General features: G+C 40.8%; 1 protein-coding gene across 6 annotated transcripts in view; it reads right to left on the reverse strand.

Annotated features, from left to right (window-relative positions):
- Positions 1-25,312, reverse strand: part of AAS (Pyridoxal phosphate (PLP)-dependent transferases superfamily protein) — a 526,642-nt gene that overhangs the window by 418,748 nt on the left and 82,582 nt on the right. For 5 of the 6 annotated variants that reach the window (XR_016267022.1, XR_016267021.1, XM_089459844.1 and 2 more), the window contains exon 6: positions 6,011-6,151. The exons of the other annotated variant lie outside the window; for it this stretch is intronic. Coding sequence is in view for 3 of the 5 variants with exons in the window: in XM_089459844.1 (XP_089315970.1) it covers positions 6,011-6,151 (141 nt within the window). In the remaining 2 variants the exon portion in view is untranslated. The remainder of the gene's footprint in view (positions 1-6,010; positions 6,152-25,312) is intronic. 6 annotated transcript variants of the gene reach the window in all.

The raw sequence follows: 25,312 nt of genomic DNA on the forward strand, positions 1-25,312 counted from the left end.
TGGACTTCGGATATCCTTTAGGGTGACCTACTAAAGGGAAGCCTCCCTAGTGCATTTTAGTTGGTTGGCTCCTCACAGTTCTCTCTCGTCTCATCGTCGGGTCCCCAACCCCTAATTAAGAAATATGATATTTTGCCTAATTAAGAAATTGGAGAATCGAAAGCATTTATTATGATTACAAGGGGGGCTGGAATTGCTAGCGTTATTATTAAAAGATAGGGGTGAGAATCCACAAAAGAGTAGGAGGTGGTCACTGTGGTGACAGTGGGCCACAGTTCATATTGTTGTCACTTGTATAGTTTTTGCCTTGTGGGCTCCCCTCACAAGACCTGCTAGATTTTGAGGCAACATTTTGGGCATCATTGCCAGGGTGGATTTGAATCAAACTCCTCGTCAGTTTGAAGATTAAGATTCACCCTCTTTGGAGAGAACATTCAAAACGATAAAATAAATTCTCTTCTGGCGACTCTTGAATCCAATAATGCTAAATCCCCTGGTAGTTCTCCAAACAATACCATAGCTCCAAGAAAGAGGAAGACTACCAAGAAGACCACTGAAGCATCTACATCTCCCATTAATCCTATTAGTTCGGTAGTTAGAAAACTCTTTGTTGATAACACCACCCCTTTCACCATGGATAGGCCATGGCTTGTAGTTGCATTCAGGCCCTTGGATTTGAGCAAACTCACAGATGCTCTGCATCCATTACCTCAGAAGTATTACGAGTGGTTGTGCAAATTCAATGGTTCTAACACCACCACTACAGAGAAACACATTCAAGAGTTTTACTAGGCAGTGAGTACAAAGCTAATAAAGGAAGAAGATGTAGTCATGATGTTGTTTGCCTTGACCTTTGATGGAAATGCCAAGGATGTTGAATTTTCTACAATATGTACAGCAGAATATGAATTTCTGCCAGATAATTACTTCCTAATGATTTCCAACCAGTATTTTAAGCCACTAATATCATAGAACTTACCTCATTTGAAGTACGTAAGGTTTTGAGTGCAGAGGTGAAACACTTGACCCAAGGGGTTATATCCATCTTCCATGCTCAATCAACAATGTATTCATCATCAGTATACAATATCATCCCCCTAACCTGCAAATTTAATTGGCTATCAGTTTAAAATCATCATGAAAACAGGGTCGGCAGTAATAGCTGAGACCTACTGCATATCTGAAGGGTAATAAAGTGCCGGGCCATGGCCATGGAACTTGTCTCATTGCTGCCCACTTCAGCTGTTCGAAATACCAAGTTTCTTACAAATACCCTTGCCAGTGTTTTGTCAACTACTGATCAGATCAAACTCAGCTTGCTTCTTACCGATCTCTGGTGACAAAAATCACAGGTGGAAACTCAGACCATATGAGGCAATAACAAGGCCCACTAAGCTTATAATTTGGCCAAGCAAGGATCATTGTCTTTTAGAATACAAGCATTGGCTTGACATAATCAATTCATCTCTTTCTTATTCACACTTCCATAAATAACCTAAAGAACATTATCAATGTTGCATCAATTAATTGCTCTTTAACTATTCACTTCCGCATTGAGTTATGGGTCAAACCAGTGTTGCGGGGGAGCGCCCCCCCCCTTCGAACCCGCTCCCGAAGCGCGCTCCGGGCGGGAGCGGCTCGGGAGCGGGTCGGGAGCGCGCTCCCAAAATCACTCCCGGACGGGAGCGATTTTCGGGAGCGCGATCCCGTAAAAAAATTTACGCTCCCTGGTCTATTAGGGAGCGATTCAGGGAGCGATCGCTCCCGCGCTCCCGGAGCGTTTTTTAAAAAACGCTCCGGGAGCGATTTTAGACGGGCCGGGAGCGGTTCAGCGGAAAAAAAAATCCGCCGGACCTGAAATTTCCAAAAATTTTAGAAAATTTTTTTTATTTTATAAGCCCAATGGGCCAAAAAAAATTCATTTCAACTTCATTGAGCAAGAGATTGAGAGCTGGAGCAAGAGCAAAGGAGCAAGGAGCAAGAGCTGAGGAGCAAGGAGCCAGAGCTGAGGAGCGAGGAGCAAGTGCCAAGGAGCGAGGAGCAAGCCTGCAGAGGTAAGTAACTTAATCATTTAGTTAGTTTAGCTGGTTAGGTAGTTAATTTGGTTAGTTTAATTTAGTTGTTTGAGTTTAAAGATCATGTATTTAAATTAAATTAATAAATTAAATGAATTAATCCCAATAAACTAAATTAATTTGCAGATTCAAGACTCAAACCCTACAAACATCAAACACCATGGACCTGGGGATATTTATTGGCATTTTCCTCTTCCTGGTCCCTTTTATGGTTATTATGGTGGTGGAGAGTAGGAAACGGAGGGGGCCTGAAACTGAAGAGGTGGATGAAGAAGCCGGAGGAAGTCAAATGGGTGAAAACCCCAGTGAGGAGGAGGTGGAGGAGGGTGAACATGACCCTCAAAAAACTAAACAAGACCAAACTCCATTGTGGAAATATGTTCACAGGGCTGAAACAGGGAGAGGGGGTGGAACCACTAAATTTCATTGCCCCCATTGCAACACTGATTACACAGGCTCATACACCCGTGCTAGAAGACACCTCTGCGGGAAAACGCCATGGGATGGAGAGAAACAAATAGGAATCAAAACTTGTGCAGCGGTGTCAACAGCAGATAGAGCCAAATACATAAAGGAAGAGGAGGACGCCCAATACAGAACAAAAAGATCAAGGGGTTTCTTTGAACCAATCTCACCATCACAAAGAACTCCTTCAGCATCCTCCCAAGGCAGTGGATATGGACATGGAGGCACAGGGTCATCATCTTTAAGGCGTAGAACCATATCAGATTTCCTTGATGAGGGGTGTAGGAATGATGTGGATTCAAAAGTTTACAGGTTCCTCTATGCATGTGGGATACCATTCAATGTTCTACGCTCACCTTATTGGCACGAAATGGTTTCTGCCATAAATGATGCCCCTAAAGGATACAAGAGCCCTGGGTATGACAAGGCAAGAACTGTTGGCCTTGATCATGAAAAAGCAAAAATATCACATTCTTTGAATAAAATGACAAGTTCTTGGACTGACAATGGGGTGTCCATTGTATCTGATGGATGGACAAATGTAAAAGGCAAGCCATTGATAAGTGTTCTTGCTGTGTCCCAAAGTGGTCCCATCTTTCTAGCTGCACATGATTACTCAGACAAGTTCAAGACCGCTATCAACATTGCAGAAGCATTGCTTGAAACAATTGAACGTATTGGCCCATACAATGTCATCCAAGTCATCACTGATAATGCTCCTAATTGTAAGGCAGCGGGAGCAATTATTGAGGATAAATACCCGAACATATTTTGGTCTGGATGTTTGGTTCACACATTGAACCTTTTGTTGCATGATATTGTCAAAAACAAAAATGAACAATACCAATGGATTGGTGATTTGTACAAGAAAGGAAAAAAAATGATAAAATTTATTACAAATCATAGCAATACCCATGGCCTTTTCCGCAGTCACTCGAGATTGGAGTTGCTGAAGATTGCGAGGACTAGATTTGGTAGCTATTACCTCACCTTCAGGCGCCTTTTGAAGGTAAGAGAGGCATTAGCTAGCATGGTATCAAGTCCACATTGGCAGGTGTTAAAGGAAAGGGCTACAAATGTAGCTGACATGGCAGGTTTTGAAACGGTGGAGGAGGCCGCTCTTGATGGGCAGTTTTGGACAACTGTGAGACAGGTATTGGATTTCACCAAGCCAATTTATAACATGATTCGGTTTGCAGATACAGACAAACCAGTGATTGGCGAGGTGTATGAGCAAATGGATACCATGTTGGGGGAAATAAAAGACATTGTTCATAATAAAGATCCCAACTTGTACAAACTGATTCATGATTGTGTGTGTGAACGGTGGAATAGGCTTAACCTTCCACTACATTGCTTGGCGTATATCCTTACGCCAAAATACTACTCAGAATCTTGGTTGGGCAAACCTGCAGCAGGGAGTGGTGTTAGGACCAAACCCCATTTAGATCAAGAGGTAACTAGAGGATATCTGGAAGCATTAGAAAAGTTGGTGCCTGACAGGGAGGAATGTGCAGCTGTGCGCCTTGAAATAGGCAGATACTTCAGTGGCAGTGGTTTGTATGGTAACTTCCATGCAATGGACGACAAAGATAAATTTGATTCTCTCACATGGTGGGAAACATATGGCGGCCACGGACTTTTGCCAAAATTGGCAAAAAAAGTTCTTTCACAGGTTGTAAATTCCTCTTCTGCAGAGAGGTGTTGGAGCACTTACAGTTATATACATAATGTGAAAAGAAACAGACTCAACGAAAACCGAGCAGAAAGCTTGGTTTATGTGCACTACAACTTGAGGTTGTTGAGCCATTACTGTGATCGGGCTAATGAAGATCCCACATATAAAATTTGGGACAATCACCCTGAGGACGACAATTTGGAGGATGGCATTGTACATATTGAAGAACTAGAAGAGGAGCTTGTACGGGATGAAAATGAAGCAGCTGCAGCAGCCATGCCACCTCCACCTCCACCATCCAGTAGCAGTTCTCGGGGCCCGAGTCTTGTTCCATTGCTGTCGCCACCTCCATCGACACCCTCGCGTGGAGGCTCTAGTTCTGGTCGTCGGTCTGTGCGGGAGACTCCTAGAAGACCACCACGACCTGCTTATACTCCTGGAGACTCTCGTGGCAAGGGCCACTTGTAGATTTACAGTTTACTTGTCTTTTTTAATTTCTATTAGACTTTAGTTTTCATAACTGTTGAGTTTTGAGTCCTTGACTCTTGACTCTTTCATATCATTATGACATTATGATATTTTTTGTAAACATTATATCACTGTGACAATGAAAATTTGAAGTTTGAAGTTGGGCCTTGGCAATTATAACTCATTGGTAATGATTGTGAATTATGAATATGATGCTTTGTGAAAGACTAAAGTTGTTTCATTTCATCTCATTATTCATGTTTCATTTTATAAATTTTTAACATTTCATATCATGTTAACAGTTAGAAGTTAGGACTTAGAAATATCTTCGATATTACTTCTTGTAATGGTTAAACTTGGCTTACAAGTACAACTTGTTACTTTGGTGATCAATGATGATAAATGTTATTGAATTTTCAATTCTGAAAGCTTGAAGTTGAAACTTTAATATTGAATTTGATGAATCATGATTTATAAGACTCATGGACATGGTTGATGACGATTATAATTTCTAGATGATTGATGTGATATGGTTCAATGATCAATTTATGTTTTTTTATGTTTTTTATGTCTATTTCATCATTCTACATGTTTTTGTTGACATATATGTATCAAAAATTAAAAAATATAAAAAATATATATATTTTTAAAAAATCGCTCCCCGATTCGCTCCCAAACCGGGAGCTTCTGAAAATGGTCGCTCCCGCTCCCAAGTAACATTGGGCCAAACAAAGGACACCCTAGATTCTTATTTAAATTTATGAAATCCAAACTGAATATGACAACAAGAGACCTAAAATGACAGATTGTGACAATATCTAGAGTAATTAGAGCCTTGTGCAAATGCAGAACATCTCTCAAGAAACTAGTAAAATAATGTTTACTATCGATTGCCCCTGCAAGGGCTACAGTAATACCTTTTTGTTTCCAACTAGGCTGAGCCTCAGCCTAGGCCAGGGCCAGCCCCAATGTTGGATGGAAGAACAATCTGCCGATCTGTGGGATGCAGTCACCAGGATTGTGCGAGGTTTGGTCGAACCTAGATGCCATGTGGGACAATTTTTATCCCCCACAGGTGGCTCCCACCTCAACCCTTCCCCATGAAAATTGAACCAGTGAGGCTACAGTAATACCTATTGATACTAATTATTTCATCAATTAGAATTTTGCATATTAACGATAGTTATGAAACAACACAATTTTAAAAATGAAAGTTTGATACCATTTTTCTTGATAAAACTTTTGACCTTTAGAAGAATGGAACCTAAAATGAAGTAAAAGGTGAAAGAACTAAAACACGGAAAGGTTACATGGCGTTCCCTACTGTTGCACATAAAAAAAATGGGTAAAGCCCAGCTGATAAATCATCTGATATCGCTTTTTTGAGAACTTCAGGAGAAAGTTCATAATTCATATAAGAGTTTGTCTGCAATGCCTTGAAATTTTTCTTTTGTATTCCAGCAATCTGCAATGCATTAAAATTTGTACAAGTTTATTAACGCTTCAAATAGCAAATATTGTTCTTGAAAACATTGCACATCCTAAAAAGTTAAAAACAAAGTGCATGAATGGACCAATGCATTACTCAAGAAAGCTCTTATGCTACCAAATTGAAGATAATCACAAGTATAAAAATTATGCAAGGGAAAAAATCGCAATGACCCAAAAAGGGGCATTTACTAAAATCTGGCATGGATTCTTGAATTTTCTTTGAAAACTACTTCTTTGAGTCTAATTTATGATCCTTGTCTTTTCTTTATAAATTTATACACAATGCACACATTTTCCAATGGTTGTAGAGTATATACCATTAAAGTTGATATGAACATAGTAACCACATTGAAAAAAATCACATACAAGCAAAACACAAGGAGGAAGTACACAAGCATAGGAAGAGATGGTCAGAACTGTAATGTTGTACACTAATGCACTATACTAATCAAGAATAGAACACTATTGGAGGGGAATCATCTTTGACCAAGTCTGCTATAAAATACAATAAACCATGTGAGTCAGCATTTTAAACCAAGTCACCCAAACAAGACAAAAGATGTCCCCTAAAGTACAAATATATTACCTGTGTGAATTCAGCACACCCACTAGACTCATCACATAAATTCTTCCCCACTTAGAGGAAAGTCATCCCAGGACCCAGATTCTATTGTAGGTGGGGAAATTGTTTCTCAAATACTCACGAGGACAGCCACTTGCCTTGAGTGGGTAAAGTGTCTTTTCTGCCCACCAAGTGGTGGTCTCACACAATAGATCAGGTGTGGACATTCAGAAGTATATCTTCAAGAAGTGAAGTCTGAAAATCTGGATAGGTTACATCTAGATGTGTAACTAGAACTGGTTCTTCCAAGCAAGGGAGCTCATGCAACTTGATGTTACTAACATTTACCACATCATAGATGCTAAGCTAAGGTGGAAGGTCCAACTTGAACGCAATGGAGACCATCTATGGGGAGATTATGTAAGGCCTATACTAGATTGGCTTGAGCTTGTGATGTCGTTGTAAAGAGTTGTTTATCCATGTGAAGCCAAACTCTATTATCAACCTCCTGCATTCAAGACTGAATTCAAAAACTAAAGAGCCTCGTGACTAGTATGTAGAATAGATTCCTTACTAAGCATCTAGTATCATATCCACTAGAAACACACTTCCCACTCAAACTTGTTCACTCTACTGTTCTGAGCTATGTTCTCCCATACCACCTCCTTTTATGACATCTCTGGACAAACCCCAACACACATTTCCTCTCCCCCCTTCTCATGTCATCTTTTCTCTGGTTGGGATATCAAGAGAGCAGTCAAAGCTATGAGCACCAATAGAGTAGTCGATGAGGATCGCTTTCAAACAGGATTCCTGAAACTTGGCATCCAGTCCCTTGAGTCCTATATTGTTGATCTGTTCAACCATGTGGATTGTCCTGGCTTCTCCCCTGCTTGGGCTAGACACGTTATCCATCTGATCCACAAATCAAGGAGCATTTGTGAGCCAAACAACTACAAGACTATCATGGTGAGCCACATCTTCTCTAAGATTTACACCACAGTCTTAAATCAATGGCTTTCCGAGGAGCTAGAGAGAAGAGATCTTAGAGCTAGAGTGTAGGCAAGATTTTGCTTGAGTTACCAAATGATTGACCACATCTTCTTACTTCGAAAAATTATCAACGGGGTTCATCACCGCTGTTCGAAAGTCTATTGCTGCTTTGTAGACTTTCGGAAAGCATTTGATACTATGCCTATGGAGGCATTATTCTAGAGGCTTCGGGACATTGGCATATCTAAGACCCCTCTGGTAGTCATCATGAGACTATACGAGGCAGTATTGGGTCACCTCAGGATGGCACATGGCCTTTCTGACTTTATATAGAGTACCATTGGAGTCAAACAGGGATGCCTCCTCTCTCCGCCCTCTTCGGGATTTAAATTTATTGGCTAAAATCTTTCCTCCATGAGCACATCCAAGAGGGGGATGGTTTCCTTCTACTTCAGGTGTTGATCTCCTTGCTCCTTTTTGTTAATGACTTGGTCCTATTGGCATCTACTCCCAAGGGACTGCAGAGAAAAATTGACACCCTCACTAGCTTTTATGACCTTCGATAGTTGACGATCAACCTAGGTAAAACCAAGGTTATGATCTTCAATGCTTCGAAGAAAACTTTTATAGACATGCATTTTTACTTCCAAGGGGAAGAGAATGAGGTCATCACATCATACATCTACCTGGGAGTATAGTTCACAAGACCTTGTTTTGGTATGCAGTAGGCCCTTCTGCCTCGGCTTAGCAAAGGGTATGGTTCCCTAGCCCTTATCAAGAGATAGTGATTCCAGAGACACGATTATTAGACCCATAGTCCTCTATGGCTTTGAGATTTGGGGGTCTAGCTTGGTACAAACAAACTAAGCTCAGATGAAGAGAGCCCTTGGAGAGACCTTGCTTCTCTAACACATCATCCAATGCAATCGTATAGTCCTACTTCCCATTATTACGATAGAGTTTGGTACCCACCCCTTCTTCCTCAATGTCATCTTTCACTTGGTTTCTTTCCTCCACAGAGTTAGAACTTTCAAAAATTCAAATACAAGGAGAGACAAGTACCCCTACCTTGCACATTGTTCCTCGAAGGCCCTCACTTCAGCTCACCCCTTAGGCCAGACACGAGGTTGGTTCTCAAAAGTTTCTTGACTTCTCCAAACATTGTCCATCTCTCCAAAGCATCTTCCCCCCTTCAAATTCTCCCTGGTTGAACAAAGCCATCTCATGCTACCCAAATAGATACTGAATCAATCCATCAGAGAGGATATCTACAGATTGTACATTCATGTCAATTGGGCTTCCCCCCCAACAAGCCTGGGCCCAAAGATGTCCTTTTACCTTAAGCATTTACTAGAGTTACAAGATGGTACCATCATCTACCCCCCATACGCGTGGAGACATTGGATGCACTCACTCAGGATCCCTTTGGGCCAGCTTCGGGTTGGTTCTCATTGACTCCAAGTGAAGACTGACCAACATATCCCAAAATATGATAGGATCTACTGGGTGTGTCACCTTTGTTGATTTTCTAGTGCAGGTAAGACTAGACAATTTTTCAAACCGATAACTACTTCCAATGATACAATATTACTTCTATAGAGCATTCCAATCATTAAGCAGTTATACATGAAAAATTTCAACCATTAACTTTTTCAATAGAGCAATAGAGATCACAGTAAAACAGTAAGACAAGAGACACCAAAATTTTGATCAATCACCAGGGCAAAACCCACAAAGGGGGAACCCAACAATCTTTCCTTATGAGAGAGAGTTCAATTCATCAAAATATTCCAGTAAAGATGCCAATCTCTAACCTCAATAAATGCCATGTCAATCTAGTCAAATGAGAGAGAAAAGTCAATGCATTGTCCAAGTCAAAGTCTGCAACATAGGGGCCGAATTAAGCCTAACATACCTGGTCAAAGGACTGAAATACGACCTGTGATATCCACATAAAATTCAGTCAAAGTTTCGTTCAAATCACAAAAGTTGACCTACGGCTTGGCCCGGAAACAAAGAGAAACTTTGGTCGAACAGAGTCAACAATTCACAAAGAAACTCGGCCTCCAAAATCAGTCAAGGGTTCAATCAAACAGAGAGGAATAAACCAAAGTCAATGTTGGTCAAACAGAAGTCAAGAAGTTGGCCAACGTAGAATGAATCTTCTTCTTCTTCTCCTCCCACATTTGAACGAAACTTCTTTTGTTGGTCAAATGAGATGTGATGGATGGATGCCAAATGAGGTCAATCGAATGCCAATTTATACATGTGCTAGGAGGTGGGTTTTGACCTTGGGGTCAAACCCTTTCAATGAGTGGGGTTGACTTGTGCAAATGAGACTAACTTGGTCAACATAAAAAATATATAATTTCTCCTTGCTTTTGCAAATGAAAACATCAACTGAAGCTACCAATTTTCAATACTCCCTCTTAACTATGCAAGTACTTTTCATTCTCTCTCTCTCTCTCTCTCTCTCTCTCTCTCTCTTAAGATAAATCTCCACGACTAATCTATTGGTCTCTTAGTAATAACCCAAGGGAGAGATCACATGTACAAGTCTCATCATAAGGAAAGATACATAGCATCAAACTCATCCCATAAGCCAAAACCCAACGGCATCAAGGTCAACACCAAACTGATCAATGGGATCAAACAATGAGGCCAACCTCTCCAACCATATGAAATGATTTCTTAGTCAAGCATGACGACCCAAGAGAGTGCACAGAATCAATCTTCCCAACCAAGTCCACTTGGTCTCTCAGTCAAACGCAATGACTCAAGTTATCAAGATCAAACTCTTTGACCATGGCAATGGTCTCTCGATCAAACCCAAAGACCTAAGAGAGTACACAAGGTCCATCTCCCCGACCATAACCAATGACCTAAGGAAGGAATCCCTATCTCAATATCAAACTCCCTACCTATATAGTCTCTCAATCCACGACCCAGGGGAGGAATCTTGATTTCTGTGAAAATTCTATCACTGCAACAACTGATTTATTTTACCTACTTATTTACCAATAAGTTATTTACGAAAATCCTTCAGTAAACATTAAAATAAATTATGTTGAAAATATCACACCATAATACAGAAACAAACACATGCACAAGAATCAACACATCGGCACAGATATTTTGAACAACAGTCCCCAGAAAAACCCAACGTGGGAAAACCGGTGCAGCCAGGGAGGATTTTATTATTTAGAAATTCTTCAATACAACTGAGTGCCAAACTGGCTTACCCAACAGAGAGAAAATTCTCCAGCACATATCCCAATCTCATCGTCAGGCTAGCTAACCTCTGTGTAGCTCCCATATCCTCCGCGTCAGCTCCTGCCTCTCTGCGTCACCCACACAGGCCCTCCAGTGACTGCGTAGTCTATTGCCTTTGCGTCTGCCTGAGAGGCTCTGTGTCTACCTCTCCAACCTCTGCGCTAGTCTTCTGGTGTTGTTCCCGACTCTCTGTTCCATACTTGTTGCCTCCTGCTACTCTCTAGACCATTAGTTCAAATTTCTTAGCTAACCCCGCTCTAGAAATCGAACTGACTAGTCTCCCTCAGTGTGTTCTCCAACTAACCCTCAAGCCTCTTCTTATACTTTTCATGTTGGTCCTTCAACGGTCGAGATTAAATCTCTAATCAATGGCTAAGATTAGATTTGGCTTGATCCATGACTTTTGGAAACTTCTAACCCAGTTTTATATTAATACCCACTAATATTTTATTTTTCCTAAGTTTAGACTTAGGAACTCCATTAAAAATATTAATTATTTTAATATCTCCCAAACTGGGTACAATCTGTCCAAACCATTTCTGGGTCGTGGAGATCTCATGTGCTTTAGCCTCCCCACCAATTTTCATGGCTAGAGCACATCCAATGCTACCCCAAATCAACACTCCCTCTTAGCAAGGACTATGCTCTAGTAATACTCCTTACTGAGCATCACTCTGATTATCCGGCACCTATGTCTGTGTTGATGCTAGGCCTCCCTGCCCAACATCCTCTGCACTGCTGCATCTTGTACTGCAGCCCATGGCTCTGCTTCTACCACTGTTGCATCCGTACGACAGCTCCCTCTACAACCGTGTTGCTGCTGGCCCTTTCTCCCAACACTGCATCTACACTACAACTCCCTCTTCTCATCATGTTGCATCGTTCTACTGTTTACTGTTACTGCACTGCAACATCACCCCCATTTCTGCTACTGAAATGGATTCTTTATCATCCCCATCTTTTCCTTGAAGTAATCAAACTATGTTCTTCAAAGGGCCTTGGTGAGGATGTCTACCACCTGTTCTCCTGTAGGAGTGTAACTCAATTGTACAGCGCCTCATTGGACACAGTCTCTGACAAAGTGACACCGGATATCAATATTCTTTGACCGATCATGAAACACTGGATTCTCAGAGAGCTTGATGCAACTCTGATTATTGCACATGATCCTTGCCGCCTCCATCTTTCTTTTGAATAGGTTGACAAGCAATTTTCTAAGCCATATGACCTCACACAAAGTTGTGCTTGCAGCCATATATTCTGCCTCGGCTAAGCTCAGAGCCATGGATTTTTGTTTCCTACTACACCAGCAAGTCATTCCTAATCCAATGTTGAAACAGTACACAAAGTTACTTTTCCAATCCACTGAACTTCCTACCCAATCTGCATCAGTAAATCCACTCAATCTGATGTCCTTAATCCTGGTGTACAACAGTCCATAATCGATTGTTCCCTGTAAATACCTGAGAACATGTTTGGTTGTTGCCCAGTGCGCCCTCTTCGGCTCCACCATGAACTGACTAAGGGTGTTGACAGCGTAGCAAATGTCTGGCCTAGTATTGACCAGATACATCAGGGACCCTATGAGTTGCCTGTATAAGGTGGGATCAACATCCTTGTCTTCTGATGCATCAATCTTCTTCCAATTGGTGATCATTGGAGTAGCCATGGGTCTACAGTCCTCCATCCTGAATCTCTTCAGGATTTCTATAGCATATCTCCCTTGCCCAAGGAAGATCTCCCCCTTTTGTTGCCAAACTTCCAACCCCAAGAAATAATGCATTTTTCCCGAATCCTTCATGTCAAATTTCGTGGCTAGATTCTTCTTGCAGTCCCCGATGAGCTTGGATGATCCTGTCAGGAAGAGATCATCCACATATAATACTAAGATTAGAGGTTCATTCTCTACAACCAGATAGTAGAGATTTGGATCTACATCATTCTTGACAAATCCCATTTTCTGCAAGTAGCCATCGATTCGACCATACCATGTTCTAGGTGCTTGTTTCAACCCATACAAGGCTTTCTTCAATTTGCATACATGAGACTTCTTCTCATGTGTCTCAAAGCCCTCTGGTTGTTCAATGTATACCTCTTCTTCTATCACTGCGTTCAGAAATGCCATTTTGACATCCATCTAATGAATCTCCCACCCCATTTGTGTTGCAAGAGATATCATGGTTCTAATAGATGTATACCTAGCTACTGGGGCGAAGGTCTCTTCGTAGTCAATTCTTTCCTTCTAAGCATACCCTTTAGCCACAAACCTGGCTTTGTATTTCTCAACACTGTCGTCTGCAGCGTATTTGATCTTGTAGATCCATCTCAAACCTACCACTGATCTGTCTTGAGGCCTTGGCACTACCTCCCAGACATCGTTTACCATTATGGAGTTGTACTCCTCTACCATCGCATCTAGCCAAACCTGATGATAAGCTGCATCATGAAAATTGGCAGGCTCCCCATCCTGAGCTACTAATGCCTGATATCTATTTGGTTGTTTTCGCTCCCTCTTATTGTTCCTTGGTGCACCGATGAAGTCCTCTGCATCTCGCAGAATCTGACGAAGTTTCCTGCGCATTCTTCCTCTGCCAACAGATGCTTCCATTAGCTCTTCCTCATCCTATGATTCTGCCTTACCAGAGGAAGAATTCTTTTCTTATGTTGGTAGAAGAGGTTTGACCAATGGTTCCTCTTTTGCTTGCTCCTCAGAAGGCATTTCTAGAGATTTTCTGAAAGCCCTGTCCTCCACGAACTTCACATTTCGTCGAACTACTACCTTCCTGCTCCCTGGAAGATAGATTATGTATGCCTTAGCATTCTCACTATATCCCACTAGATATCCTTTCTTTGCAGTTTGATCCAGCCTCTTCCTCTTTTCCTCGGGTATGTGGCAATATGCTAAGCTCCCAAAAATCCTGAAATGACTAACTTCAGGCGTCTTCCCTATGAAGACTGTCTCTGGAGTAATCTTGCCCAATGCCCAATGAGGAGTTCTATTCTGAACATAGACTGTTGTGTTGCATGCTTCTGCCCACAGGAATTTTGGCATATCCTGATCATACATCATGGCCCTAGCTGTTTTTACAATAGTCATGTTCTTTCTTTCTGCTACTCCATTCTGCTCTAGATTGTAAGGAGTTGTCCACTCTCTTTTGATTCCCTCCTTAGTGCAAAAATCAATGAATTCCTTATCGACATACTCTCCACCATTACCTAAGCGCAAAACTTTTATTTTCTTCCTAGACAGATTCTCCACCAGAGCCTTGAACTCTTTGAATCGATAGAAAACTGCGTCCTTGGTTTTTAGAAAATAAATCCAAGTTTTCCTTCAGTGGTCATCAATGAAGGTAAGGAAGTACTTGGCACCACTAAGAGCTTTAGTAGACATGGGTCCACAAACATCTAAGTGTATCGATCCTAGTACACTCTGGGCCCTATTTTTACTTCTAGGAAATGTTGCTTTGGCATACTTTCCTAGAGCACATCATCTGCATACATCATCTCATTCTGTAATAAGATCCGGAACTCCTGTTACAGTGCTTCTGAGAATTCTCAGAGCCCCATGGTGCAAATGTCCCATTCTTCTGTGCCATAGTTCGTTCAAATCCTTGTCTCCATGACTGCCTATTAGTGCCATTGGTGATTCCAGTTGTAGTTTGTACAACCTGTTATTTTTTATCCCGATCTGCACTTTCTTTGTCCAGCTCGGGTGTTTGACGTATACTTTCTCCTTGATGAAGAAAACGTCATAGCCTTTGCCTTGAAGTTGCGACACAGAAAGTAAGTTCATCCCCAATCCTGGTACATGCAGCACATTGGTACCACGGAACTACTCTCCCATTTCTGTTTGGAAAACTATGGTACCCCTCCCTACTGGAATACACTTTGCCTTGTTCCCCATGGTGATCTGAAAGTTCATCCTCTCCTCCCGATAATCTGAGAAACATTCCCGGATTCCTGTCATATGCCAAGAGGCTCCACTGTCTATATACCATAACTCTGATGATGCAGAGCTAGTCACACAAGCCACTTCTTCTTCCAGCCTGGAAGCCAACATAGAGAGATCGAAATCACTTTCTCTTGTGCAATTTTCTGAAATCTGTGCGAGTCTCCTGACATAGATGCCTCTGCATCATGGTCTCGACCCATAATTGATTTTACCTTCCTGTCTCTGATTACTTGCTCTGATACCATGTGAAAATTCTATCACTACAACAACTGATTTATTTTACCTTCTTATTTACCAATAAGTTATTTATGAAAATCCTTCAATAAACATTAAAATAAATCCTGCTGCAGGTATCACACCATAATACAGAGACAAACACATGCACAAGAATTAACACATCGACACAGATATTTTGGACAACAATCCCCAGAAAAACCCAATGTGGGAAAATTGGTGCAGCAAGGGAGGATTTTATTATTCAGCAATTCTTCAGTACAACTAGGTGCCAAACTGGCTTACCCAACAGAGAGAAAATTCTCCAGCACTTATCCCAGTCTCAGCGTCAAGCTAGCTGACTTTTGCGTAGCTCCCAAATCCTCTGCATTAGCTCCTGCCTCTCTAGGTCACCCACGCAGGCCCTCCAATGACTGCGTAGTCTGTTGCCTCTACGTCTGCCTCTCCAACCTCTGCGCTGGTTTTCTCGTGTTATTCCCGACTCTCTGTTCCGTACTTGCTGCCTCCTGCTGCTCTCCAGACCACTAGTTCGAATTTCTCAGCTAAGCCCGCTCTAGATATCGAACTGACGGGTCTCCCTCAATGTGTTCTCCAACTAACCCTCAAGCCTCTTCTTCTACTTTTCCTGTTGGTCCTTCAACGGCTAAGATTAAATCTCTAATCAACGACTAAGATTAAATTTGGCTTGATCCATGACTTTTGGAACCTTCTAACTCAGTTTCATATTAAGACCCATTAACATTTTATTTTTCCTATGTTTAGACTTAAGAACTCCATTAAAAATATTAATTATTTTAATATCTCCCAAACCGGGTACAATCTGTCCAAACCATTTCTGGGTCTTGGAGATCTCATGTGCTTTAGCCTCTCCACCAATTTTCATGGCTAGAGCTGCGAGCACATCCGATGCTACCCCAAATCAACAATTTCGATGTCAAAAGGGTTAATCTCCCAGACCATATGGTCTCTTAGTCAAATGCAATGAACGAAAGGAGAGTACTCAAAATCAGTGCCCCCGAACATGTTGATTTTTGGTAGCAGCGGATGTGCTCTAGTAATGAAATTTGGTGGAGAGGCTAAGGCACATGAGATCTCCAAGACCCAGAAGTCGTCTGGAGAAATTCCACCCAGATGAAGAGATATTAAAATAATTAATATTTTTAATGTGTCCCTAAGTCTAAACTTAGGAAAATAAAAATATTAATGTGTATTAATATAAAATGGGTGAGGAGAGAGGGTTTCGACAACCATGGCCGCCGTTCAAAATCCGTCTGTCGTCGGCGCTGTAAGAGATGGCCAGGCGCTGTCTAGTAACATTGGTTACAGGAATTCCAAGTGTGACAGTTTTCTCGCAGACATGGACGCGATTTCCAACTGTGATTTTCTGAAAAGTGCGAAGTCTCCTCCGTCGGCTTGCAAGTGGGAGGAGCTGCCATGGCTGAAGGCCAAGGGTTATTACAGCCTCGCTGCTTTCGTGGCCAACAAGCTAGAGCTCTCGTTGAGGCTCTCGTGGCTTCATTCTCACGGCAAGAAACGGAGTTCCAGGATGAATTCTACGGCGAATAGCCATGAAGTGCACAAAAATGGAAGAGATTTGGCAGGGTTTGCTTCAAATGTGTTCTGGAGGAAGAAAGCCTGCGTCGATTGGTGGTCTAATGTGAACGAGACGACCAGAGCGGAAGCATTTAAGCTTGCCGTTGCAAAGGTCGCCAAATTTGAGGAGGATGCGGGGCATATGTTTGACAAAACGCCCCTTCGAGATTTTATCCCAAACAGGGGCCTGTTCTCTGTTTCAGCTCAAACGGAATGCGCTGGAAAGGTATTAAGTCTCCGGCTTAACTCCCAAGACTCAACTACCATGAATACAGGACATGCGCAGAAGGACTGTATGGACAAGGCACTTCTGGCCGGAAGCAAGCAGCGAATCTGCTCCTCACTCTCGCCAGACTTGCTTGCAGAGATTCCTCTTTTGATTCAGCCAGATCTGTTGGAAGAATCTCAGGAATTTCAAATCCAAGTCAAACTACTGGGAAAGACAAGGATGCATTGGGTTCGAGCAACAGATCTAGTCCAGGATCTACTGCAAAAACTGGAATGCCAGCTGGGGATCCCCTCCTCCCTCATCAGATTGTTATATAAGGGTAAGCAACTATTGAATCCCCAACCTCTCTCTTTTTACAGCATTCATAAGGACGCCTCCATCGAGGCTTCTTTTCGTTTAAGAGGTGGTTCTTTTGGGCAGACCTCCTCTGCCCCTTTTTTCTCTTACAAAGATGCAGCTAGCAAAGACGCTGCCCAACCTCAGTCTTCTTCGAAAACAACCCATCCAAACGGGGCTCCAAAGCCTTTTTTGGTAGATAAATCAGAGGAAATTCCCTCCCTCAATTTCACTCATCCTGAGATTGAAAATCGTTTACAGATTTTCGCAGAATCGGCACTCATCTGCAGATTTAATGGGCTTTGGCCACGCACAGCAGATCTTTACCAATGGATCCACTCCACTTGGACCAAAAAAAGCAAGATTTACTTATGTTCAAAAGGATTCTTCATTGTGGTTTTTGACTCAAATGAAGATTACCAGAAGGCCTTAATGGAAGGACCTTGGTTCTGGGGTGCGGCTGGGCTCTTTCTCACCCCCTGGTTTCCAGATTTTGACCCTTCTACAGCAGTCATCACCAAGCTTCCCATTTGGGTCAGGCTCCCGAATCTTCCAGCTCATCTATGGCATGCATCTGTTTTCATAGCCATTGCAGAATCTTTGGGACGGTACCTGGCTGTAGACAGCTCAAGAAAGGAAAATGGTCTTTACACCTACGGCAGACTTTGTGCAGAAATAGACATCAGTAAAGGACTACCGGATCAGATTAATCTCAAGATTGGAGATTTCCATTGGACTCAAACCTTAGATTACGAGAACACAGCCTTCAGATGCCGCCATTGCCATCAAACGGGGCACCTCCAAAATACATGTTCTCAGTTCCTCCAAAAAAAGAAGAATCTAAATCGCAAACCCAAATCCAAGCGCTGGAATCCTTGTGAGCCTCCCCGTTCAATGTACGATCTAGATTTCTCTAGCTCGGGGGAGGAGGAAACTGAAGATGTTTTGCAGAATGATGAGGCTACAGTAGCAGATGTGAAGAATGATGTGATTCCGATGGACACTCCCTCGGGTGCTCCAGCAGCATCCTCTGACCCACAGCTTTCTCAGAAACGTACTCATTTGTCTTCTTCCTCAGATTCTGACAAGGAGATTCTGCCGCCAATGCAGAATAGTCTTCAGATTGTCATGGCTCAGCCAAACTCCACTGGGTGGGTCAAAGTAAACAAGAAAAAAGGCAAAAAATGTCGTGTGGCTGGAAATGACTCCTCGGGGTAGTTCTCTGAGCCGAGTTCTTTCTTTTTGTTCTCCTTTGTCTACTTAGTCCTTTCATGGAATGTCTTTTAGCGCGAGGTGGTTAGCCTTTCACCGATGGCTCCCTTGCTTTTCTGCTTCGCTTGCTTGCAAGCTTGATTGTACTATACTTTTCTTTTCTTAATAGAATTAGTCTTTATTCAGAAAAAAAAATATAAAATGGGTGAGAAAGTTATAAGTAACAAGGATCGAGCCATATCTAATCTTAGTCGTTGATTAGGGACTTAATCTCCGTCGTTGAATCGTCAACAGGAAAAGTATTAGAGGAGGTTTGAGGGTCAATTGGATACACACCAAGAGAGATCAAGAATTCGATTTTCTAGGGCGAGGTTTGCTGAGGAAATTGAGTTAGTGACCAGTTGCAGTGAGGGGCAGTTCAGCAAGGGATTTCCATCTGAGGCTGAAGAATACATAGCAGAGAAGCAATGAAGTGTCGGGAGAGACAACGCAGGCCTTAGAAGGGCTGACGCAGAGATCGTCGGTGCTAACGCAGAGGACGCAGAGGGCTGTAGAGGCTGACACAAAGGCCATAGACGCTGACGCTTTAGTCGTAAAGGGCTTCAGAGGCAGCGCTGGGAGATTCTATGGGGAAGACTGGGAGGAGATCAGCAGATCAACAGATTCTGAGCCGGGATAGGGTGACGCAACTCCTGGAGAAGTGACGCAGTCGCTGATTAGTGATTGGGGCAGCGTTCGTTGTCCAGCATAGGGAACAGCCGGAGTCGTTGTGGGGTTTGATCATCTTGTTGCTGATTTGCCACAATATCTGCGGATAGAGGTACTACTACCGAGGATATTCTCTATTGGGTGAGCCATTTTTGGCACCCTAGTTGTATTGAAGAAATCTGCTTAATAATACAAACCGTCTATATGCTACAGCGGTTTTCCAGAATTGGGTTTTTCCGGGGACGATTGTCCAGAAATAACAGTGTCCCTTGTGTTATTGTCTCAGTTTATTTCAGTGCATGATTTGTATATTTGTGAATGTTGCAATAGTGTTTACTTCGATATTTATGCAATTAAATAACTTGTTAATGTAAAGAACAAGTAGGAGATAGTAAACCAGGAATTGCATTAGGGGTTTCTGATGTGTTAGATTCAGGAATTTTCATAGAACAAACCTACGAGTCTCTCGGTCAGACACAATGACCTAAGGGATCACTCCAAGCCTCCTTGAAGAATGATGTTGATCCAAACCTACTGAAGATGAGCCCGTGACTTTTCTGCTATGTATTGAGGATATGGGCTGAGGACTTATATGTCTTATGTAAGAGGGAGTTGTTTTCAAAAAGACATGAGCCTAGTGAAATCCTTGTTGTAATTTGGCTTAATGGACTACGAGTCCATGGACATCTCCATGATGAAAATTTTGAAGAAGTTATAAGATTTTGTTGTTGACTTGATTGATTCGTTGGCTCATTGATCTGTCTATTGCATATTCTGATGATTTCTTTTGTGAGAAGCCATAGCTAAAGCTGAATAAATAGTTGGTTGTTGAGCCTATAATTGTCTACTAGAATGTTTAACCGCTGAAATCTACCATGGCTGATTTTCTGCTGTTGACCAAATTGTTGATGTTTGTTTCTGTGAGAAGCCTAGAATGGATGAAAATCCCTCTTGGATAGGAAGCTTTGAGTGTATAGCATCATGAATCTTCATTAGGTTGTGGTTGAGAGACCAATGGATTGGTCGAGAAGATTGTCACTCCCTTAGGTCAGTTGACCGAGAGACCAGTGAGTCTAGTCTGAGAGGTTGGTTCTGAGGCATAGAGTGATCCCTTTGTTGAGAAATGTAACTATGCTCGGTCTTCATAATTGTTATTATACTTATATCATTATATATTTAATGTAAAAAGAATAAGAAGGAAAATTATTATAAGCATGGGTTTCATGCTCAAGTCAATTAGGTCAAGCATGTTCTTCATGCTTCTAGGGCTTGTCAAGTCAAAAGAATTATTTAAGAGTCATTGTCATGTATATAAGACCCTAATGGGCATTTTGTATCAAGAAAGAAAATTTATTTTTGTATCTAAAGTGTCAAAAGAGTCCTCCAAGACCAAGTCGGCCTAGAAAGGCCTATTCAACCACATGAAAAGGTATATATAGAAGTGAATTTCGTCCTCATTTGTGATATACAATCTACAGTTTGATCTGTAATAGGAAGAAGAAGAAAGGAAGTGCGAAGAGGCTAGAAGTCAAGGAGAAAACCTAGCAAAGGAAGAAGGATCCATTCTTAACTATTTCTGCTCACACGTGCGGAAACGACGAGGGTTTCAGATTTGTTGCAAGGCCAAAAGTTGCAAAACGAATTGCAGACCTGCAGTTGAGGGCTGAAACTTTGAGTTGACCAACAAAAGAGAAGTTTGACTTTCATTGACTTTGTTGAATTGGACGTATTTGAAGAAGCATTTCTTGGAAGCTTTACTTGGCACTTGGAGGGAACATTTGTCTTGGTCTAAAGGTCTTGAATCTCTCATTTTGTCTTGGTTCTATAAGAAGAAGAGAATTTTGATTGGATTTTCCCCTAGGAACGGGGTTTTGCCCTAGCTAAGAGCCTATCTACCATGTTTTATTGTTCTTGTGATGTTCATGCTCTTTATGGTTTAATAGTTTCTTGATGAAAAGAAGACAAAAGAAGATAATATAAATTAAAATTATCACAAGCTATTATCAAAGGAAGGAAATATTTTCTGCCTTTTGAATTTCTAACATGGTATCAGAGCTAAGGTAAGGAAGGGAAAAGGAGGCTTGAAGATCATTTGTCATAAGCAAGGATACAAGGAAGGATATAAGAAGAAGCTCTTAAGAAAGAAAGATCATCGTTCATCTTGAAGAAACACTACTTGGGAAAAGACATTTGAAGACATCTTGAAAGAAGCATCACTAAAGGAGGAGTAGACAGCACCTTGAACAATCATCAAAAGCAAGCTAAGAAAGGGACCTATTGAAAACTACAGGAATGACATTAACAAGTGCAACAATGGCATCTTCAATGAAATCAGAAAATAAGCTTCAAAGAGCCTCAAATATTAGAGCTGGAAACACAAGGATGGATCTTATCCTTGCTAGGAACAAAGTATTAGACATTGTGCAGAGTAAAGTTAAAGAACCAATAGATGATGATGGGAAAGAAAAATTCAAAGAAAATCATATTATAGCGATGAGCCTTATGGTGGATTCTGTCAGGGACAATCTAATTCCCTACATATCCACTCAAGGCACTTCATAGAAAATTTATGAGGCTCTCTCCAAACTATTTACAATAAAAAATATTGGCCAAGTAGCAAGCTTAAAGAATGAGCTTTGAACTAACAAGATGACAAAAGATGATACAATATCCTCGTAGTTTGTGAGGATCTGACGTTTAAGAGATGAATTCCAAGCAATTGATGAAATTATTCCTGATAAGGAACTTGTTATATTAGCTATACTAGGATTACCCAAATCTTGGAATGTGTTTGTCGTCGGTATTAATAGTTGGAAAGAAGCTCCATCATTTGAAGAATTATGGTCTGCCTGTACTCAAGAAGAAGCCCGAATTGATTTAATAAAAGGAAATCAAGAATAAGAAGAAAATGCTATCTCCAATGCTTATTCAACTCGCTTCAAGAAGAAAGGAGGAAATAAGAAACCTAACAAAGGTTCAAAGAGAAATCATCACAAGAACACTGACCTATCAAAAGTTCAATGTTTCCAATGTCACAAATCTAGGCACTATAGAAACCAACGTCCCGAGAAATCAAATGATAATAAGAAGAGAGAAAGAGATCATGCTACTGTTGCAGATACCGATGAACCATCAAAGAATGCCAGAGGAGAAGATTATGATGTCAAAGCTTTACACTATTGATCAAGAAAAGACTTGAATTCTTAGGGGTTGCTAGTATTTCATATTCCTTATATAGGCCTTTGACTTTAGGTTTTGTTAGAGACCCCTTATAGGATCATTGTTGGTTTTAGTTGTAACCTTAAATTATGTCCCTCTTTGTTCATTGAGGTTTTGACTAGAGTTTTGGACAAGCCCCTAGGATGAGTTGTTAAATAAACATATACCTCAATGATCTCTAGATCAATTCAAGATTAAGAGGGAGCCGCTTTTATTCACAAAAAGATAACTATTCTATTTCTTTTCTTTCATTGCATTAATGTTGACTTCCTAAGTATATCTAGCTTTATAATCACTCAATTATAACCTTTTCTTTTATGATCTCACTGAAAAGGATCGCAGGATAATTATGGCTAGACTTAGAAGAAAAAGTTCAACTCTCAAATATTAAATTACAAAAGTTAAAATTGCACATCTAGCAATATTATGGATAATCCTCTAACAATATGGATTTGCAACATGGAGAAGTACAAAAGGTAGTAGAACATTGTTTGAAATATGTTTCCTATATTATGCCTTTGTGATTCTTTGAGGTTTTTGAAGCTATTAGATCTTGAAAACTTAGTGTTTATCGATATTTAGGGTTTATGAACCCTAGATAGAAGTAAACCCTAGAAACAAAAACCCTGACCCTAATTGATTCTTATAAATTCCTAAGTTCTTGGGATATGACATCTAGGGTTTGCTAGTTGAATGTTTCTTTGCTAAGTATCTCAAAACCCTAATAGAGTTTTGAGTAGGGTTCTAGGGTATGTACTTAACCCCACCTAAGTGTTGAGAAATCAGTGCTAGTAGGATTAGGGTTTGATTTCTCTTTCTTGATAGTTACTTGTGAATTATGTTGGCTTCTTTTACTTTTTTATTACATTATCTTTCATCAAGCAATTACCAAAATATGTTTGTATGAAGGTCACAAGAACAAGAGACACAAGATCTAGGCATTCAGCCAGGGCAAAACCCCTATCTAGGGGAAAACCCAGTCAAACGTATTCCTTCAGTAGTTAAGACAAGATAATCCAAGACTCTTCAACCTAGACACAGACCTCCTCCAACTACCAAGTTAGCCCTTCCTTCCAGCAACTTTGATCTAGATCTTCGACCCTATAGTAGCAACACATCAACCCAACAAATCCATAATTTCGACCTTCCCAACAATAGAACTTCGACCTCGCAAATTCAAAACTTCAACCTTCCCAACAACAAAACTTCGACCCAGCAAACAGCCCAGTAACTTCGCATAAAAGAGAGAGAGATAGCCCAAAAACTTCGACTTGCAATCATTCCTTCTTCTCCTTGAACTTCACACTTTTTTATGCACTTCCTTCTTGTGTATTGAACTTGTTAAGTTGGTGAGAAAATAGATCGAACTACACTTGTATATATAGCCTTTTTTGTGGGTCGAATTGTCCTCTTGTAGGCCAACTTCATCAAGCAAGGGTCGACTTGTTGTGGAGGCGACAAATTACATATTTGACTCAATAATAATTATTTTTACATGATTCAAAATCCCAAGAAGGGTCTCATTAAATGGAAAATGACTCTAATGACTCAATGTAAAACCTAGAAGTCCTCAATGGGGACTTTGACCCAGAAAATGATGACCCAAGCAAGAAATCCATGCTTTAATAAGTCATTGTAATAATAATAATTTTTTCTTTTTCAGTCTTTGATAAATACATTTCATAATGACTCAAATATGAAGACTGAACCTAGTTACATTCTTCAACACTCCCTCTTGAGTCTACAACCATGAGTGTCTTTGTCATTTATTTCAAAGCCTTCAAGTTGTTCAATGTATACTTCTTCATTGATGGTTCCATTCAGAAATGTTATTTTTAAATCCATTTGATGGATATTCTACCCCATTGTTGTAGCTAACGAAACTAAAGATCTTATAGTAGTATATCTTGCAGTAGGTACAAAGGTTTCCTCATAATCTATGCCTTCCTTCTGAGAGAAACCCCTTGAATCTAGCTTTGTACTTGTCTATGCTTCCATCAACAGCGTGCTTGATCTTGTAGATCCATTTAGAAGCGACAACCGATTTGTCACTTGGTCTAGGACCGATTTCCCAAACCCCGTTCTTCATGATGGATTGATATTCTTCCTGCATAGCCTTCTTCCATACTTCTTGATGAGCATCTTCTTCAAATGTAGTTGGTTCAGCTTCTATTAGTTTTGTCATGTATGCAGCATATCCAGAATATATTTTTGGTCTTTTGTTTTCTCTAAAAGTTCCTTTCGCAACTCCATGTCCTTCGGCATCTTCAAGAGTAGTTTTTAACCAATTTGGCCTCTTCCTTGTGTTGGGTATGATCATAGGTTGAATATGATCACTTGGTCCTTCTTCTTCTTCTTGATTTGTAGTAGGATTGTCATGATTCTCTTCTTCTTCGAATAGTGGTATGTCTTCGTCATAAGAATCAACAGGAATATCTTTAGATCTTTTGTAGACATGATTTTCATCAAATATAGTGTCCCTTCTTACTTCAAAATGTCTTCCTTACTTGATGTAGATTCTATATGACTTTGAAGAAATATTGTAGCCAACGAAGATCCCTTTAATGCTTGTAGAATCTAGCTTCTTTCATTTGTCCTTTGGAACGTGGCTATATGTGGGACGTCCAAAGATTCGGAGTTTGTACACAAATGGCTTGTTTCCTATGAATGCTTCTTCAGATGTCATATTATCGAGGATTCTATGAGGACTTCTTTTTTTTATATATACTTCAGTCATTTTTGCTTCTCCCCATAGAAATTTCAGTATATCTTGATCATAAATCATTGTTCATATAAATTCTTCAAGTTTTCGATTTTTCCTTTC

Source organism: Pinus tabuliformis, chromosome 7 (genome assembly GCF_031772625.1).
Source record: "Pinus tabuliformis cultivar Carrire ecotype Pingquan chromosome 7, CPIR1, whole genome shotgun sequence".
Classification (NCBI taxonomy): Eukaryota; Viridiplantae; Streptophyta; class Pinopsida; order Pinales; family Pinaceae; genus Pinus; species Pinus tabuliformis.